At 49.1% G+C, this 20,355-nt stretch overlaps 4 protein-coding genes across 4 annotated transcripts; 2 read left to right on the forward strand and 2 right to left on the reverse strand.

Annotated features, from left to right (window-relative positions):
• Positions 1-444: 444 nt before the first annotated feature.
• Positions 445-6,097, reverse strand: LOC131268808 (broad-complex core protein isoforms 1/2/3/4/5-like). The gene is made up of 3 exons (XM_058271088.1): positions 5,890-6,097; positions 3,511-4,281; positions 445-941 (listed from the first exon to the last, which is right to left on the reverse strand). The coding sequence occupies exons 1-3, from the start codon at positions 6,095-6,097 to the stop codon at positions 445-447; spliced, it is 1,476 nt and encodes a 491-aa protein (XP_058127071.1).
• Positions 6,098-8,527: 2,430 nt separating this feature from the next.
• LOC131269475 (amidophosphoribosyltransferase-like) lies at positions 8,528-13,335 on the reverse strand. Its single transcript, XM_058271850.1, has 3 exons — positions 12,136-13,335; positions 9,774-10,644; positions 8,528-9,699 (listed from the first exon to the last, which is right to left on the reverse strand). The coding sequence occupies exons 2-3, from the start codon at positions 10,606-10,608 to the stop codon at positions 8,849-8,851; spliced, it is 1,686 nt and encodes a 561-aa protein (XP_058127833.1). The 5' UTR covers positions 10,609-10,644; positions 12,136-13,335; the 3' UTR covers positions 8,528-8,848.
• Positions 13,336-14,720: 1,385 nt separating this feature from the next.
• LOC131269484 (bifunctional phosphoribosylaminoimidazole carboxylase/phosphoribosylaminoimidazole succinocarboxamide synthetase) lies at positions 14,721-16,924 on the forward strand. The gene is made up of 3 exons (XM_058271860.1): positions 14,721-15,120; positions 15,267-15,728; positions 15,980-16,924. The coding sequence occupies exons 1-3, from the start codon at positions 15,102-15,104 to the stop codon at positions 16,780-16,782; spliced, it is 1,284 nt and encodes a 427-aa protein (XP_058127843.1). The 5' UTR covers positions 14,721-15,101; the 3' UTR covers positions 16,783-16,924.
• An 825-nt stretch (positions 16,925-17,749) lies between these two features.
• On the forward strand, positions 17,750-20,332 carry LOC131268810 (solute carrier family 52, riboflavin transporter, member 3-A; the record flags this gene model as incomplete). The annotated part of the gene is made up of 3 exons (XM_058271089.1): positions 17,750-17,774; positions 18,983-20,073; positions 20,138-20,332. Coding segments are annotated over 3 exons (1,311 nt in total), but the record flags the coding sequence as incomplete, so codon positions are not given.
• Positions 20,333-20,355: the final 23 nt, after the last annotated feature.

Below are 20,355 nucleotides of genomic sequence, written 5' to 3' on the forward strand. Positions count from 1 at the left end.
ACAAATATGTGTTTTTGTGTTTTTATGTATTTTATTATTCAAACATTATTTCATTCGTTAATTGAGTTCCACGTGTTTTTTTAAATCTATGAGTAAAATGATATTATCTGCGCATGTCCTGTGCCATTTCCACCACACAGCAGAACATTCTCTCCTCGGTTGCTTCTCCTGCAATTCTGTTTGCCATTACTGCGCGTGACAGTAAGGTTCCTCAAGCATACTTTCCTAAAAAAATGTTAATCAAAAAAAGAGATACTGCTCCCAACACTAAACACTAAACTCGTTGGCCATTGGCAAGGAAAAACAAAGTTAAAGTAATAATTCATTCAGGTCGCATGCATACGCTAGTTCTCCGATGTTAATAGGTTTAGGAAGCTGCACTTGCATCATGTATTATCCGATGCCCCTAGCAGCCGTATCGATTGAAAATGAGTTTCGGTTAGTTCACGAGCTTAATCGCGGTACTTGCTCCATTCGTGAAAGATTAATGCTTCTTATCTCCTGCTCGGTATCGGGTCGGCCTGAAAGGGATTGGATGGGATGGGTATCGTTTGTAGTGACAGTTGAACTGGTTGCACTAGTGGTGCTGCTGCACTCAATCGCGGGATTGGATTGCGGCGGTAGCGCCAAGGATATGGCAAAAGGTGCTCGGCTGGCAGCCAGCGAGGCAGCTAGCTTCATCGTCTTGTAGTCCTTTCGCAGGTGCTGCCGGATCTCCGTGTGACAATGCTCGTTGTTTGTCACTATTATATCGCCCGTGTCAGTGGTGGTTACCCGGGCTTTGCAATTGTACTTCCGCGACAAGTTGCACTGCCAGTACTTCTTGTCCTTCCGGATGTACTGGATGCCGAACGAGTGCCCGTCGTGCACCAGCAACGGCTTCCCCCGCTGGCTTAACATGAACTGCAACCTTCCCTGGAACCACTTCTCCCCAGGTGCGACTGGAGACGGAAAAATAGACTCATCAGTTGTAAATTACGAAAATTCATTTATTTATTTTTCAGCAAGAACGGCCTGGCCGTATTGCTTATGAATTACGAAATTAAGAATTACAAATAATTCCAAATGGATGATGCTCCCTGTAGGGACTTCTCCTGCCTATTTATTTCGATGAGTAAATTGATGGATGAACCGATACATCATTCAAATTCGTGCGAGTGTCATGCTGGGTTTCGACAATATTATCTACAAATGGGAAAACAGAGAAAATGATGAAATAAAATGGAAATGTGAAGCTGAGAACGTTATGCAAACATAATACAACTGTATATATAACATATACGTATACGTATGAGGATACGTATATGCTATATGGATACGTATATTCTAGCATGCCCAGGTTCGAGCAAATGCAATGCAAACACAAGGAAAAGAAAACCACTAAAAGCATTCTAATTTGAACAGACAGAATCATGCTTCCGCTCGTTATCGCAAAGCGTATCTCACATTGAACGAAACCGTAGGACATAAAACATTGAGAATGATTCAATACGCCAAGATAGAGAGCCGTCGGAATGCTCCACAATAGCGCGCGCAGGATGATTGGGCTTATTACGGCCCCAATTCTAGGAGTTCATCTCATTGGCTCACTGTTGATAAAAACAGATCGTCCACTACAACAGCAAAAAAAAAAAGTATAAATAAAACGAAAATACTTAAAACACCAAACCGGGCAAAGAAGGAGCCTGGAGTAGGAAGAGTAAAGTTCAAATCCTAACCTTCGCCCTGGCTCGCACATGGACCAATGACAGTGGATCAGAGAGACTTATCTCTGCCGGTCGCGGGCGCGCGCGCGCACACACATCCCCGGTAAGGGAGTCGCTTCCGGAGCGCAACGAGAAGACAGTTTTCCAAATATCATCTTAAAAACAACCGGACCACACCACGTTCACGGGGTGCCGGGTGCCTTTTTCTCGCCCCCGGTAGGCCCTGTCCCCCGGCGCATTGCGTGACCCTTGATTAAGCCGGAGGATTTCGAAATCTCCGTCCTTACCGACCCGCCGAAGATGTCATGCACACTCCTCCACTCGCCGAATGCCGAAATGGAAGGTAGAGGAGCGCAAGAAAACAGAGGGAAAAAAATAGGTTATTATCAGTCCGAAGCATTAAGCCGAGCACATAGTAGCGGGATGAGTGCTGACTATTGAAAGTCGAACACGATAAGCTTGCGTGGATCTTCGCCTGTCAGACGACGGCAACGTCATCAACTCCATCTTCCAATAAGATCGAAGGCAAAGTGTTTCATCTCCCGCCTATCATACCCGAAGCGGAGACTAGACGTACTATCATGAAGCCAACATCATAGCACGCTGCTGGCTTATGCTTACAGTTAGCGCGAACGGTTGGTTAATGCGATCCGCGCAATAATAAAATCAGCTCACCCGTGCGGCCAGGGGAATGTAACGACGAGTGTTTGGGGCTTTATCCTTTATCAGCAGGCGACTTATCGGCCTATCGAGCTAAGGCACTAGGTGCTAAGGTGGGCAAGTTGTAGTAGAGCATTCCGGGCACTCCGCGAAATCATTGTCTTTCCCAGGGCCGCTGGGTTTTAGACGCACTCCAAAACGATCCACACGTTTATCGATGTTACCCCCGTCGCGCGTTTATCTACACTTGATATACACCTAGTGGCGAGCGATCGATGCCCAAGTATCCACGGCTGCTTAAGTGGCATAAGGCATTCTTGCGGAGAAGGAGACAGCGCCTAACCCGGCCCGTCGACTTCCCGTTGTCGACAAATCGTCGATGGAACCAAAAAAACAAAAATACTAATGATAACCATACTTCCAAACACAACTCTTCTGCCCCTCTTCGTTTAGCAAAGATGTACATCGAAATTGTTGGCTCCTGAGGCGGACTGATACAAGCAATCAGCGTCAGCGTCGGAAGCAGAAAAACAACCTAACCAGCCTTTTTCTTCTTGGAATTTTCGTTCTCAATGGATTAAAATGAGATCATACAGCCAATGCGAAGTGATCACAGCGGGTGCCTGGCCAGTAACCTTTGGGTAGACCTTTCATGAACAATATTTATGATATGGAATGGGTAGGGATGCTGGTGCGGAATGCTATCTGCGCACGTAAGGGAAATGAGTAAAAGCAGCCACTCGCTGCGGCAGTGGGAATAAAAGATGTAACTGTAAGCGTGCACAGGATGGCAAAACGCTTCATATTAGAGATGTGTAAACAGTAAACAAGACTCCGGTCTCTACTTCTATATATGTTCAATAAACAAATTGATAACTGATAAGTGGTTAGCCGAGATGGCGAGGACGTGGGTACGCCTTATCGCCTCATACTGGGACCTATCTCCGTGCGCAGGATAAACTGACAGCAGGACGAATGATCTAGCCGAGGCGATGGATTGAGCTAAGCTGTTGCTAGTGTTATACATTGATACCGCGGAGATAAACATACCGTTGGATGGAAATCCCAAGCAAGCATTCCAAATGTGGTTCAATTTAATGAGGTTATGAATCGTGTGTTTAGATAATTGCACAAGTAGACTCACCGGCCGGTATGTCCATATGTCCCATGCGTTGATTATCGTTGGCCGCGATGCGCAGATCGTTCGGGAAGAGCTGGCGCATCACCGATGGACCTTCCGATCGGGAGGAGGACGACTCGCCAAAGTCGTTGCTGGAGCGTGGGCGCTCATACTCGGATAACCCGGTCAGGATGAGTGGTGGCGATTCGTTGTACTCCATCGCACGGTCGAAGTCGTTCTCCTGCTGGCGCTCTGATGAGGCGTTCGTGTGCGTCGATCTTGGGTGTTTGATAGCCGGCTTGAGGTTGTTATGGCGAGCGTGGTTGAGTGGTGCGCTGGACGATCCCGACAGGAACCCGTCCTCCGAGCTGCTGTTATGGTCCATACCCATCAGTGCTTCGACACATTCTATGGCGGTGCGTGGTGCAGATACCTTCCGAGCGTTGCTTCGGTCTAGCGGAGTGCTCGAGTGACCCGGTTGCTCGTCCGTCATGGAGTCGACCATGCCGGAAGATTCCGGCGCGGCCATCTCATGATCGAGCACGGACTCCAACAGCGGCGCCACGGCGGTCGGTGTGTAGATCGGCAGGGTGCTCAGACCCTCCTCGTCCTGCTCGTGATGGGGCTGGCGGGGCTCGTCTTCCGCCATCGGTCGCTCGGTGAGTCCTTTGAGCTTCAGATTTTCCGCCAGGTTGAGAAACGGCTTCACCTTCATGGCCTCCAGGTTGGTCGTGCCTTTGTACATAAACTCCATGATGTTCTCCATGTAGTCGCCATTGACATCGTTAAGATAAACTAAACCGAAGCGAAAACAAGAAAGCAGCAAGATTTGTTAGAGCAAGGTGAGCGGAGAAGCACAAGAAGGGTGCACAACACGGGCGAGGGGGGAGGAGCTACCGCACAACACGTGGTACTGTCCTATCAGCAAATACAGCGTTAGCGACGAGTACAATCGATGTATTAAAGTCGAAACACTCATTCACTGTCCGATATCGGGAATGATAAATCTATGAACAATAATCCTGAAGTGCCCCCGGTATCAGTGTGGCGTACGATAGCAAACGGCCCGCTGCGTGTAGACCAGATGGGTTGCCCACCACCAACCCCAAAACCGGCCGCCCGCCCGCCCCTTGGCTATCGAGCAGGGCGGGCCTTCGTTCTAGCGGCCGATCAAGAGACACAGATAGTGAGATTTCTTCAGGTATTTCCTAATGTTGACGTCTCTACGCACACCGTCGGCGCGAAGATGCCCAACGTCGATAGTTGCCTATCCTCGCTCTCGGATAGCGGGCATTGTTCGCCAAAGCAGATGACTTCGGGTTACGCGTATGGTCTCGCTTGAGATAAACTCCGTTCCCGGTAGGCACCGGTCGGAAACATCCAAACCCCGAAACAGTTACACTTGTATCGATATCTGGGCCCACCTTTATCAATCGTTTGTAAAACGATAAATTGTACAATTGGTGGCAGCGGGACAACCCACCAACCAGGCCAGGGCGGTTTGACGCGTGTTTCAAATCAGATCGAGCAAGCTGTATTGGGCCCCGGGGGCGATAGTATTTCTTATCCACGCCCCGGGAAAAGGCTATGCCACAACAACGCAAGTGTAAACACGATAAGCGAACATCATGCCGAATTGTTGCCCGATGCACTTTACACTGACTCACGCACGCAGATCTGCCTATCGTGTCTACCGGCGCAGCAGCTCATTAGGGGGAAAGCATCCTGATGAGACCGTGAATGTCTCACGAGAACACACATAATCTACTGCCGAAGCCATCATGGGTAAATCCGTTTCCTTATCTGCTTCCCTAGCTGCGGGAGATGGACTGGGCGACATGGGGGAAACATGAGAGCACTTGCCGTCTACCCGTTACGTTCTGCCCGCGTACACGGGAACATGGATGAGACGGGGTTTTATCGACTCTTGGCTATCGAGCACAACCAGCTATCGAGAACAACACCTATCCGTAAGCGATCGCTCGGAAGTGTACTACAATTTGTTCCACGTAATCAGCTGGGCCTTAAGTTCAGGATAAGGTATACAATTAATAACATAATGATTAAAAGGAAGCTAAAACCAGCTGGATTAGGAAATCAACCAATAAAAACACTGGGGACGAAGATCATGAGGAGATCATGTAAAACACAGAAAAACAAACCATAGCTTCTCCATATCGCACAGCACGGAGAGTCCTGTACGCAATTATTCCAAACAACAAACAGACGACTATAAAAGCAAGTGCGAGCAATGGGTGTTTCACCACAAACAGCACCATTGCAATGTTTAATTCACTTGACTGGTGAAATACTTTCTAAGGCGCAAAACCTATGATGTCCCCGAATCACAGCCGTCGATGCAGACGTTAGGCAAACTTTCCAGAATTGCTGCGAAATACTCACTTATCGGGTGTTCGGTAGGATGCTCCTTGAACAACTTCTCAAAGTAAGGACTGCAGGCCGCCAGGACCAGCTTGTGCGCCTTGAAGTGTCGGCCGTCGCAGGCGATCGTCACATCGGTGAAGATTCTGTGCTCGTAAAACGTGCACACGTTGGCGACCAAGTTGTCATGGTATTTCTTCCAGCGCAACGAATACTCGCCACTGTTCATGATGGTGGAGGTTCGTTTGAGCCTAATTTTTGTTCGCAAATGTTTGTTCTCTGCCCTGTTGAAAACTCGCTTCGGAAAAGCCGTGTCCGCGCCGTGCACCGTAAACACCGGAATCGCTAGCTCCTGCGCGACGCGTGTATTCTCAAATCACTTCACTGCTCGACTGAACGCCCGCCGTTACCTATGCCGGCGATAGCAGGCAAAGGAACCTCATGGTGTTATCTCCTTTTCGCTCGCGTTTTTCAGTATTTCGCCGCGGTTTGAGCGCGGTTCCACAACACATGTGCAAGGCGCACCAATACTACACACACGGGCCGCCAGCTTTAGGCCGGCGAAAGTCGTAAACTTGTAGCGCGCATCCTCGCACGCGTGGCGGCAACACAGCCTCCCGGCTTTTAGAAAATTTTCCAAGAACCACAAGTCAGAAGAATGCAATGCATTGTTCCACCTGAGTAGAGCATGCTTACTCCTTCGTCGAACACACATAGCACAAGGTATTGATTTGTTCATCCTGCCCGTCTACCCCGAAAAATTTTCCGAGCACCGAGGCAAGCACGCAACGCATTGTTTCACCTAAGCAGAGCATGGCTTACTCCGTCTCCGGGGAAACTTAGCACGAAGTATGGATTCCTGCCAAGAGTAATCCCAACTTAACCAGCGTAAGAATATCGATTTTGGCATCACAGTTGCGCGCGCAAGTGAAAAAAAAATTACATTGGTGCAAATTTATGTTCGAAATAAGTTATAATATGTAAAGCACCCGTTCCGGAGAAAGTTGAGCGAAAACCTCATCCTGTTGCCGACCATGTTGAACAAGTAATACCGGATGGTATACAAAATGGACACCTTAAACAAATATTACCGGGAGGTATTCTAACCTCAATTCAACACTACATGCATTTCAGATGAATATACGAATACAAAGTATAAAAAATAATCACATCGTCACAGAGTAGAAGAGGAAATCATATTTGCGAAAATGGTACGATATCACGGCACACTTGTAAGCTTTTACTACAGTTTAATACTTACCAACGTCTGGGTTGGGTTGCATCTGCAATAATTCTTCGAAAAAAGTACTGCTGGATGCCAGAACCAACCGATGTGCCTCGTACCGTCCGCCATCGCAAATAATCGTCACATCAGTAAACATTTTATTAAGGTAGAACTCGTACATGCCGTCGACAAAACTATCGAGGTAATTATTTGATTGCATTTCAACAAACGACATGTTTTAAGTTCGATATGGACAACTTCTGGTCGATGATGTATTTTTCTAGGTTAACTTGCTTCCAATATCGTTTTTCACTGAGATCACCGGCACCTATCCAATGCGTGTCACCGAGAGCACTCAAACTCTTGACTGAGATTGCAGCATGCTGTCAGACCTGTGGCGCGAATTACAAAACTTAGGTCCTGTTCTCAGCTCACCTGACATTTCCATCTGCAATTAGTCAATGACGTCTGTTTATATCCAGTATGATATGACGGTTGACAGGTAATAGCATTTGCAGCATACCAAAAAGATGTGATCGGATGAAAACCGACGCGGCTTTTCGACACCGATACGGTGTTGCCGGACGGCAAAGTGATAATTGAAAAAGCCTTTATGTGCCTTCTACTATTGTCAACATTTCAAAAATCGTAAGACGTTGAACAAGGCGTTGTTGGATCCATCACAGTTGACAATCTGGTACAGGCTCTCGTAGACGAATCCGAAATTGAAACAGTACAATTGTATGCTACAGTCGGTTATTACACATAGCAAATCTCTACTCGCTTTTATCATGGAATCAGCAAAACTTGACCGAAGTGGTTGAATAATTGATTTGTTTTATACAATAGAAGAAATGGAACACTTATTAGTGATTTGGAGAGAAGATATGTTAAATAAGCGGTTCCCTCTCAGTGTCAACTCTACAATATGAGGTATAAACGATATGGCAGAGGAAATCCGCAATACGCGAAAATTCTATATACGCTATTGCGTTCGGTCCCAAATATTCGCGTACTGCGGGGACCAACTGTAATCAAATTGTATTGGATTCCATATTAAAATCACTCGAAACCAGTAAAGACGCTACTAGCGGTTAATTTGAATTGGTCACGATTCGTACAGCAAAGGTAGCTGTCTGCAGAAAGCTCGCCGCTTCATTTGGGATCACTTGTGTTGTATCATGGTTTCTAGGCGTTTGAAATCCACTTGATTCGCTTCAAAACGAATTGGTGATAATCTTAATGAGACAAATACTCCTTACACAAAACATTGACTTGATATAACGACCAAGCCAGCGTTAACTTTCAAGTGTTGAATTGAATGTTGCGTTCACGCTTACCGCACCTAGCACTAGATGGCGCCACGAACGTAAAATTTTAATTTTACGAAATCAAACATTTCTTTCACTTAAATCAAAAACTCACACACAAAAATGTTAAAGAAACAATTAGCACGTAACAATGGCTACTTTTTATCATTTCAAAACTCTACCGGTCTTGGAGGCTAGGATTTCTCCACGTTCTTCGTGAACTCTGTGTCCAAGCGTAACTGATATGTTTTTCATATCGCACAGAACCATTTGTTGGTTATGCTTACAATATATGTCTATCCTAGCAAGAAAGTGAACCCGGAAGTATTTGGGATACTGCTCCGGATGCTACGTGTGTCTGTAGATCGTTTTTAATGTATATATATATATATATTCATTTATATATAAATCTATGTATTATTGTCTTTTTGTTTTTCATCGCCTACTACCATTCCAGATCATCGGGAAGCCCCCCAGGGTAGTCGCCAGTGAGGCAAGCGGTACAGTGACCAACTTGTTCGGGTTTTTTGACAGACATATTTAGCTGAACCGCCTTCTTGAGCCCTTCGACGCTCAGATAAGCGAGACTGTCCGCGCCGACGTATTTGGCCAGCTCCTCGGCGTTCAGTTTGTTTGCGATGAGCTCTTCGCGCGTCGGAATGTTGATCCCCATGTAGCAAGGGTAGAGCAGCGGTGGGCTAGCTATCCGGATGTGCACCTCAATAGCACCGGCGTCGCGTAGCAGCTTGATGATGGGTCCGATCGTGTTGCCGCGCACGATCGAGTCGTCGATCAGTACCAACCGCTTGCCGGCCACGTTCTCCGACAGCGCACCGAACTTCTTGGCAACGCCGAGCTGCCGCAAGCGTGTCGATGGCTGAATGAAGGTACGTCCGACGTACCGGTTTTTGCACAGCACCTCGGCAAAGTTGAGACCGGTCTCGCGGGCGTAGCCGTGCGCCGCGGCCGTACCCGACTCCGGCACGGAGCTGACGATGTCCGCATCCACGCCGGCTTCCCGTGCCAGCTGGCGACCGCACTGCAACCGCACCGAGTACACCATCTGACCCTCGAAGATGGAGTCCGACCGCGCGAAGTACACGTACTCAAAGATGCAAAAAGCATGGCGCCGATTATCCGGACAGTCGATGATATCGATCGTCTTGATACCGTTGCGCGTCATCTCGACAATCTCCCCAGGCTGCACCTCGCGGACGTACCGGGCACCGATCGAGAGGAAGCCGCAACTTTCGCTCGATATCACCCAGCCCTCCGCAGGCAGTTTATCAATTTTTTCTACGGAGCAAAAACGATAGGATTAAGTAAGCGGCAGGAGGAGCGAAAACGGCGAGACGAGGAAACGATCTTACCATGCCGGTAGGCGCCAATAGTAAGCGGCACGATCTTGCCGATACACAGCGGCCTGTTGCCGTACGGGTCGCGCACTCCGTAGATCTTATCCTTGAGCATGATCACGAGCGAGTAGGACAGCGGGGCGAGCTGCATCAGATGTTTGATGCGCGCCGGCCAGTCCGGACCATCCACCTCGCCCTCCGGTGGGTTGAGACAAAGGGCCTGCGTGATAAGCTCGGAGTCACTGTGCGTCGACAGGCCAACGCCGCGCGACAACACGTCCTTGCGGAGGCTCTCGCAGTTGACCAGCTCGCCGTTGTGCGCCACGGCAAGCGCACCGTGCGCCGTGTGCACCACGAACGGCTGACAGTTGACCTCCTCCGAGGCGGCCGACGTGGAATAGCGCGTATGCCCGATACCGAGGTTGCCCTTCAGCTTCTTCATCGAGTCGTCGGTGAAGATGTTGTTGATCATGCCCATGCCCTTGTGTACGTTGAAGTTCTTCGCGCAGTTGCCCTCGCTCGTGACGATGCCCGCCGACTCTTGGCCGCGGTGCTGCAGCGCCACCAGCCCCAGGCAGATCACCTGCGCCACGTCAATCTGCGTTGGCCACTCACCGGTGGCGATGGCACCGAACACACCGCACTCGTGTGTGAGCCCACTCAAAACGGCACCGCGTCCGGCACGTTTGCTGCCCATCGGCCTCTTTCCTTGCTCACCTTCCGTGCTCAGCGATAGATTTTGCTCCAGCGAGGATGCTAGCAGAAGCGAGTCCTGTTCTGTGCTTTCCGATGGTGATGCTGGCACCATCATAGATGCGCGTTCCTGCTGCTGTTGGGCCATCTCAGCCATAACGACCTATTTTCGTCTTCAAGAGGAGCGCTTCAGCTGCAGAGTAACATTAAAACTATTACAAACTATTTACTATCAATCGCCGGCAAAAGAAACACACTGGCAAACAAAAGAACAAAACCTGTATCAGTGCCCGGAGGAAATGAAAATTGGCTTACAAAATGGACCAACCAACAATCGAGTGTATGGGGCAAGCAATCTTGTCCTCGAAAGCGAAACCAACCGATCAACCCCTTCAAACTTTCCCCTACTGCAAAAGCCCATGCCACCGGTTTTTATACACAACAGGATCTCGGCGTGCGCAGTTGTGTGTGGCGCAGCTACTGGGTGGTGGTTGCCTCCGCGTGACCTACTATGTCGCTGGGCTGCCGTCCGGCCCAAGGATCATCTCCCTATCTCCAAGCAGCACGAGCAAAGACAACATAAACGGATACGGGGTACACGTTTTCTGCTGCGCGGGTTACAGATTACGGTTCGGCGCGTGTTATCAACCCCGCACTCGCTCTGCTTGCGTTATCGCTTATGTTTTTGCATTTTCATAAACAAAAACAAGCAAACTGAGCGACAAACAGAATCAATAAATTTTTCGAGCCCTTGATTCTGGGGCCCCCCGTTTCCGTGCAAGCCGTTCACCGATTAATTAGGCCCCGGGGCATCCAACCCTGAGGAATCGAAAATATTTACATCCTGGCACAAGTTTCAAACAGATCTATTTTACGATGTCCGTTTGTTGATGCATGGAAGATGGAACAAATCAATTCTAATTTCGATTAAATAGTAAAACTGACCGAAATGAGTTAAGGAACCGTCGTACAAGCACGCATTGACACACACCACGTGTTTCTGGGAAACAAAATGATGCAAAACGACGCATGCAGGGATGAGAAAAAAAACAATGAAGATGATTTGTTTTTACTGTGGATCACAAATGAAAGTGTTTCTTTTGGATACGATGCCATTGGATAGCGTAACTGCGAACAAGAATGGTTTCCGACAATGATAACCCCTCCGAGGGGCAATCGACTTGAACTCCTTGTATCTCGTTTTGGAATTGAGATTAATTTAACAACCGCCTAGTATAGCTAACCCATCCTTGTGGTCATTTGGCCTTTTGAAGCTCGTCCAGAAGCTATTTAGCGACCTACTAACTTACACCAACAATTAGCCAGTGGGAACACAACGCACACGTGTGGCCGAGTGTTCGCTTACATAATTTGTCCTTGCCAGAAGCGTTTTTGTTTCCAGTTTCACACCGCTAAGCTAACGTGCCAAGCGTTTGGCTTTTTTCTTCCTTCGTGTGTTGTCTGTGTTTGTTTGGTTGTCTACCATTTTTGCTGGCCTATCCAATTTTCAGCCCAATGATCTATTCATCTATAGGGCCATCGCGCATGTTCCATCTCCTACGCAGTGTGATACATTTCTGCTTGATTTTATTACAGCACAAGGGCTCGCAGCCGAACTGGTACCTCATTATGTGCAAGGTAGCATGTTACAGCAAGGTAGCATCGACTCATCTCACAGACTCACCTATCACTTTCGCTTTGTTCACGGAATCCGCGCCGTTTTTCCTCGAGGATCACTTTGCTTCACTTTTGCTTGTACTTGCTCGTACGTTTGATTGTTGGCATGGGTTGGAAGGAAAGCGACAATGCAGCGGGGATCCTGGCACGAGGCACGTGTCTCCGTTGTGCGTTCGCTAGCTGCTCCGATATATTTATATGTCAACCAACGACGAGATGTCAATCACCGGTATCCCCGTGTAGTGTACTGGCTTTGCAACTGCTAGGAAGTGGAGTGATGGTGCGAGCTGGAATCCAGCACGCTATTCACCGTCCGTCGTTCGTACGTATACTCTGTCAGGCACTTCTGCCTCCGTCCCGGTGATCGCTCGCTTTGATCAATCGTGAGCGGTAACTGATTTACGATCGGTTCCTCTTTTCATATTTAATACTTACGAGCACTGACTGCTGGGCCACACCACCGCCGCTTGCCGGGTTTACAGAGGCGGACACACAAGCTTGCACGCTGCGGTCCCCTCGGCACGTAAGGCACTCCACCGCCTAAGGGTTTACCTCCTATACGTCGCCGCTCGATGCTTGATTGAGCCGCTTTGTAGTTTAAGTGAACGCGCCGGTCCCCACGACGAAGAAAGGCTCCCGGGCTTCGGCGAGATCGCGCGCGCGTTCGCGGCCTTTTTGTCTTTCCCTCGCTCCAACGGGTCCCATCTCGGTGCATCTCCCTTTCCCCCACTACGCACGGCTCGGGCGCCACACTCACATTTACTTCACAAACCCGCGAAATTTCCAACCACATCCATACGACGCAAACACACAAAGCACAAACTATCCTGCCGCCCGCAGCATCCGACCGCGATCGTCCGACCGAAAATCGGTCGAACTTGATTTACTGCTACCTTACCTTGAATTTTGAGATGTAGTAAATCAAGCGCAGAGCTGGACGCATGGAAACGAGGGATTCGGCGGATGACAGAACTCTCTGACGCGGCCATCACACGGTGTGCGCGCATCTTCTTGCAAACCCGAAAGACTAAAACCTGTCAAGCAGGTCCCGTACCGATCGTTTTGCACGTGTCTCGCAACGAAACTATATCAAATCGCCATGTCTTCCCAGGAAAAGCTGTGTGAAATCTTTTTAAACATCCCACGGGGAATTTGCTTGTCAATCAGGATAAATTTGTTTGAGTGTATGATCCGACTTAAACGCAATAATGTACCTTTACCGTTATACATCTAAATAAAGTCCAAAAGAGCAAGATCATACGTAGTGAAAATAAAATTGTTGCAAAAAACACAACACTTAACAAACAACAACAAAGAAACAAAACCCTAGTAAACAGAAGACTCATTTGTTTGTTTGCCTGCCGCCAGCCAGGCTGTATTCAAGGACATCAAGGGCTTCGGACGTGGTGCGTACGGCGCGCCATGAAAACATCAACAATCCTGCAATCGCGCACTCGATGGCGTACCAAGATGGCTGTTGAAATTGACGAAAGTGACCGACCGGGAGATACGGGAGCTAGAACCTCATTCCGCGACCCACTGACCTGAAATATGCCAGCGACATTTACAAGCGGGCCTAGGGCAGGGCCTCTAGCTTGAGTTGCCTGCGCCCCTGGGATGTTCTGTTTTTTTTATTTCGTTTTTTTTTCTTCATTTCGCCGGACGCACTTTGAACGACGATTGCTTTATTTTGTACGCCAGAATCAGGTCAATCAAGTTTGATTAGTTGCTGGCATCCGATGTTATAGGGAGAATAAAATAAACCTAAGCTTTCTACGTAATTCAACTCGTTCGGTTGAAAACAGAACATTAAAACCAATACTGGTAAAAAAAAAGGAAAAACCAGTACGAGTGAATACAATCTAATGTATGTTCCCTGTGTACAGTATATTAAGTACATGGAAGTACATGTTATAAGTGTGGTAACAAAAAAAACGCTAAATGACGCGATCAGGTTCTAGCATTTGATAAGGGCAACTGGCAATAGCGTATTGGAAACAGTCACGTGAAAATGGGGACCATCGTTTGAACCATTGCGCGGCGGCCTGGAAACACATGGTCCAAAAAGAAGATCCCCTTTCCTGATTATCGAACAACAAACTGCATCCATGGCAACGACTTGGCCGAGCACAGCGATCAACTGAAATCTATGCTGCCCTCGATTCCCCTCTTCCACTCACTTTCGCTTTCTTTCCTTTTCGCTCGCCTTCGCAGCATCCGACGCTGGCAGCAACCTTTTGACCGCCAGTGAATGTACTGGAATGTCTTACACTGTGTGACGTTGAAGATAAGGGTTTTAAGAAAACAACGCCGTGTTTACGTCGTCCGGCGGTTTCCACAGTTTTCTGACAACAATATTTTGTTGTGATGAAATCGATGAAAATGCTTCGTTGCCGGGGCCGATCGGCAGCATGTTTTTCCCAGCATGACCCTATCGCCATGCCGCGATGTGCTCCACACGGGCCGCGATTCCGCGGCTTGATGGATTGTCACACCACCACGAGAGAGCTCTTCGGACCACGGGCCACCGCGGATCGCACCAATACGAGCCAATATCGCCCGTCAAGTGATGCTCCCGCGGCACCGGGAACGGGCAGAATAATACCTTCACTCTATCGGTGGCAATCGTTGGCAGGGAAGCTGGAAGGCAGAACGGCTGGGGCTGGGCTGGGCTATCAGGAAAAGGAAGTCGCACGCTTCCAGCGCAACACACAACCGAAGGTTTCGTAAACGCTGCTATTTAGTGTGGTGATTCGTCGCAGGCCGCCAGTATTTGGTGCTCGATCGCGCTAGCAGCCACTTCAGAGGCTTTATAAAACTGCAACCGAACGAAGCGTAGAGTGTAATCAACCCGTGTGAACCGAATCCTCCGGTGTGCGTGTGGTGTTTTTCAAACCGGTTGCTTTTTACCTAGCGATTTTCATTGTAGAGCGTTTAGTTGAACATATCTAACGTTCAGTCCGTAGATACAACATGGCGACCGTTACGGAAGGTAAGTACGAGGCGAAGTTTGTTCTAGGAGGAAAAGATCCACTCGAGGCAGCTCTCCCGATCGCTATGGCGGTGGCTAATTTTTGTTCACCATCTCTCTCTCTCTCTCTCTCTCTCTCTTTCTCTCTCCTTACTGTGTCACCACAGTTGGAAACATTAAGCTGGGCAAGCTGCTGATCGAGGGCAAGACGAAGCAGGTGTACGATGTGCCGAGCATGCCAGGCCACTCGATCCTGCTGAACAAGGATCGCATCACGGCGCACAATGGCGTGCGGGCGCACGACCTGGAGGGCAAGGCGAAGATCTCCAACCAGACGAACGCGAAGGTGTTCACGCTGCTCAACCGGGCCGGCTTGAAGACCGCGTTCGTGCGCATGGTGTCCGACAACGCGTTCCTCGCCCACAAGTGCGAGATGGTGCCGATCGAATGGGTGACGCGCCGGCTCGCTACCGGTTCGTTCCTGAAGCGCAACCCGGGCGTCAAGGAGGGCCACCGGTTCGCGCCGGCCAAGGTCGAGACGTTCTTCAAGGACGACGCCAACGATGATCCCCAGTGGAGCGAGGAGCAGATCGTTTCCGCCGGCTTCAAGGTCAACGGCGTGACGATAGGTAGGCAGTGCGCTTCTCTTATCAGCCATCACTAAGCACGTATCATCATCCACTCTCCCGACCTGCCTTGGTTTACTCATTCGGGGCCAGGGTTCGTTCAACCATAACCCTCCTTCGATCCAGCATCAGCTTGGTTATGTTTCCCTTCCGCTTGCATTTGTTGTGCTAAACTCACTCACTCATTCCCAATCACCATAACAACATTTTTTTCTAACTCGGGATTTTTTTTCCTTTTTGGTCCTCTCCTGCAGGCCAAGATGAGGTCGATATTATGCGCCAAACGACACTCCTCGTGTTCGAGGTCCTGGAGAAGGCATGGGCAACGCGCGACTGCGCCCTGATCGACATGAAGATCGAGTTTGGCGTCAATGGCGACGGCCAGCTGCTGGTGGCGGACGTGATCGACTCGGACTCGTGGCGCCTCTGGCCGTCGGGCGACAAACGCCTGATGGTAGACAAGCAGGTGTACCGCAATCTGGGCAGCGTAACGGCCGCCGATCTGGACACGGTGAAGCGCAACTTCGGCTGGGTGGCGGACCAGCTGGACGGCATGGTTCCGCCCTCCGATCACCTCGTGGTGATCCTCATGGGCAGCGCCTCGGACCGCGAGCACTGCGAAAAGATTGCGACGCACTGCAAGACGCTCGGGCTGAACACCGAGCTGCGCGTCACATCCGCACACAAGGGCACCCAGACGACGCTGCACATCGTCAGCGAGTACGAGAGTGTGTTGAGCAAGCTGGTGTTCATCACTGTGGCAGGGCGCTCGAACGGGCTCGGTCCGGTGCTGTCCGGCAATACGAACTATCCGGTCATCAACTGCCCACCGGTTAAACCGGACAACGTCAGCCAGGACGTGTGGTCCAGCCTGAACCTGCCGTCCGGACTCGGCTGCGCCACCGTGCTCTACCCGGAAGCCGCCGCCCTGCACGCCGCGCAGATCGTTGGCATGGGAGACTTCATGGTGTGGAGCAAGCTGCGCGTCAAGCAACTCGACAACTACGTCAATCTGATCCTGGCCGACAAACAAATGCGCGGTGTGCGCAAATTGTAATTCTATCAACAATCAACCCCACCTTCAACATTCAACCCTATTATGTACCAATATAGTTATGTGCCAGTTATACACAAACCTCAATAAATAAATATCTACGCTAAATGTAATGCTTTTCCCATACAAGTTTCGTTGAGATGAGAGTAAGAGCAAACGTTTTTGTACGATAAGAAGAAGCCGGTATATAGCAAGAAATACTCGCTGGAAAGGATTTGTAAGATTTGTTGTTAAGTGTACTTTGTAGACACTCCACACTCCATAACATTGATTTTATATATAACCTCAGGGGTACTACGAAACTATTTGACTTACAATGTTTATATATAAATCAAATAGCATTCATAAGCTACAACCTTCTACTTGATTCTATATTCTAGATACTATTTGAGTTCTTCTCTTCTTCCTATTTAATCGTCCACTCATAGTTGAGCACGTCGTGCTAAACATGGCCTGGTCAATATTTGAGCTCAAGTCGCATAATTGTACACCAAAAATTTAACAAACCCCTCAAAACTACCATTTCAAATAAATACGAAACTTACTAGCCTACTGTAGCGCCCTCTATTGGTCGGTCTTATTGATCACGATGTACTTCAGCTAGAAAAGCTTATAAAAGATCAAGCTTGTATTCGAACGTGTAGTAACGAACATTAACCCTCATTTCTTACCTAAAACCTTATATTAATATATATAGAACCAATGTACCAAAATACAAAAATCTAAAAAAAACTCCAGCTTATATAGCACCTCCTGATAGCTCAGCAATCTTTCATTTCACAGCAAAATGAAAAACTTTTTCCACACATCAGAAGATTCATTTAAGAAACACAACATAGCCTTGACCAAGGATTTTTGGATTTGCATCGTTCTGAAGCATGACGCGGTCACGTTGCGCATGAACGATCGTTACATTGTACGCAATCGCAACAATGGTTCTCACAGTCTTGAGAGGGTTTATCGTCTATAAACCGGCGTTGACGATAAGATACAAGGTGCTATTAATCGTTTTACCTACCCCCAACAGCGGGTTATTGCTTGGCCCCCTTTAACACTCGTCAGCTTCGTTCTCTCCAATTACGCTAGTTTCGAACGTCACTAGGACCAGCATTTAAACTGTTCATATTGCAGTTAAATCAGTACCGAACATTGCATAAGACATGATATGTACCTCCGCTTTCCATTAAATAAGAATTCCCAAGTGAAAGAATATTAAGGACAGGCTGCGAAAATGTATAACCACCTCATGGTCCAATATAAACCACGTTTGGCTTCGTGCAAACGCGTGCTGCAACACTGATACCTCCTCAAGTAGCCATTCTCTTACATTGTGTTCACCATTGTGAATGACTACTGATTCGGCCCGATGACCATGTCGACGACGACGACGCCGGCGATAAGAATCGCACCGTTCGGAACAATTACTCAGTCATCTATTGAAACTCCTCCGGTGCGGATCTACCTGAAGGCGAATAGCACGCGCTTCGCAGCCGGCTCGAACAACCGCGTGGCGTCCTCGCTTGTCCCTCGAATGTCCCTGGACTGCAGCAGGCGTGTGTTTAGCGAACCGATTTAGAACTAACTTTGTACTACAAGGTACGCAGTCACTCTTTGGTACCGCTGTCCGTTATCAACCCCAGAAGTATCTTCAAAAACCCTGCACCAACATGTTCGCTTAAAAGACGGCTCTTCCCATACACGGCGTTTGTTTGTAAACTAGCTTACAAAGGATGCACTTGCAGCTAATCAGCACTTTTCTAGTAGAAACGTTCCAGTTGGTTTGATTGAATGTACGTTTGTTTGTAAGCCAGTTGATAGCCATCGATAAAGATGGCGCGCATTCGAACAGTGCGAGGACGCGTGGGAAAGTATCAATTAGCAATCATTGCCATTTCTCGTATTGGTGTGCATCTCGGTGTGTGCTGTCGGTTTTAATGATGTACCGCTTCAATGGCTGGCTCAATCGGAACTAAATAAACGTTACATTCTATCGTCGCGAGTTAGTGCCGCGTGGTCCCAACCACTTATCGGGAAGAGAAATCGTGATAAGACCGTGCACTACGAATGGAGCTGTGCTATCTTAACTTAAGACGTTAGTTCATCACTGATATACTATATCTAATTGCCTTTGACAACCCTTTTGCAGACACTAATGAGAGTATGAAGAACCCAATGAGATTTCTATCCCGTGGCATAAGCAAAGACCGACGGTTAGTGGTTGATCTGCTGGCCATCCTGTTCGGGACCGGCGCGTGGCTTGGTATCAATTCGATGTACGTGCAGCTCCCGCTGCTGGTCGGCAATGCACCGGAAAGCTGGAACTTGCCGTCCTATCTGGTCGTCATCATCCAGCTGGGGAACATTGGTCCGATCCTGTACACGGCCGTGCAGCGGCTGAAGTCCTTCCGCGACTCATATCTCATCGTCGGTCTGCTGCTGGTCGGCGCGGGCTCAGCCATGGCCACCGCGTTCGTCTACGACCAGACCGTCTGGGTGTTCGGTGAGGACCGCTCGGTCCCCCTGTTTGTGACGGTGTTTGGCCTCGCGCTGGTCGGCTGTACCAGCTCGGTGCTCTTTATGCCGTACATGGGACGCTTTCGGGACATCTACCTGATCACCTATCTGATCGGCGAGGGGCTCGGCGGCTTCGTGCCGAGCATTGTGGCGCTGTCGCAGGGTGTCGGTGGCAACGGGGAGTGCATCCTGGTGAACAACGGCACCGACTCGCCGCCACTGTACACCAACTACACGCCACCGCCACGATTCGGCACCCGAACCTACTTCATCATTGCGTCCGGCATCATGGCAATCAGTTTGGTTTCCTTCGTGCTGCTCGATCGACTGAAGGTGTGCCGCAAGGAGTACGCAGCCATCACCATTGCCAACGGCAACAGCTATACGTACCAGACGAAGACATCCGACAATGTGGGCGACAGTGCGGAAGCCGAGCGTCCCACCCAAGAGGACACAGTTGCGCGGATCAGCAGACGAAACTACCTTTCACTGATGGTCCTGATCGGCGTGTTGTGTTTGTTTGGGAACGGGTTCTTTCCCAGCATTCAATCGTACTCCTGTCTCCCGTACGGCAACGTCGCCTACCATCTCTCGGTGACGCTCAGCAGTATGGCCAACCCGGCCGCCTGCTTTCTAGCGTTCTTTGTCCACCGGAACTCCATCCGGTCGATCGCGTTCCTGTCGCTGCTGACGGTGCCCTTTGCGGTGTACGCCATCACCACCGCCATACTAAGCCCGGATCCTCCACTAATGCACCACACGATGGGCGACATTCTCCTGGTAGGTAGAAAGTACCCCCTGGAGAGTACGGGACGCTAACTTTAGCTGTTTCCTTTGGCCTCAGATATCCTGCTGGACGATATTGATGGGATTGATAAGCTACATCCGACTAGCCATCACCACGCTACTCCGCTATGAAGGTGGCCAAACGCTCGTCTGGGTCGGTGTGTCAACACAGCTTGGCTCGCTCGTCGGTTCGCTGCTATCCTTCTCGCTGGTCAACTTTACTGACACCTTTGAGCAGTACTACCCATGCTAGCAACAGCACGAAAAAGTGAACAA

Source organism: Anopheles coustani, chromosome X (assembly GCF_943734705.1).
Source record: "Anopheles coustani chromosome X, idAnoCousDA_361_x.2, whole genome shotgun sequence".
In the NCBI taxonomy this organism is placed as follows: Eukaryota; Metazoa; Arthropoda; class Insecta; order Diptera; family Culicidae; genus Anopheles; species Anopheles coustani.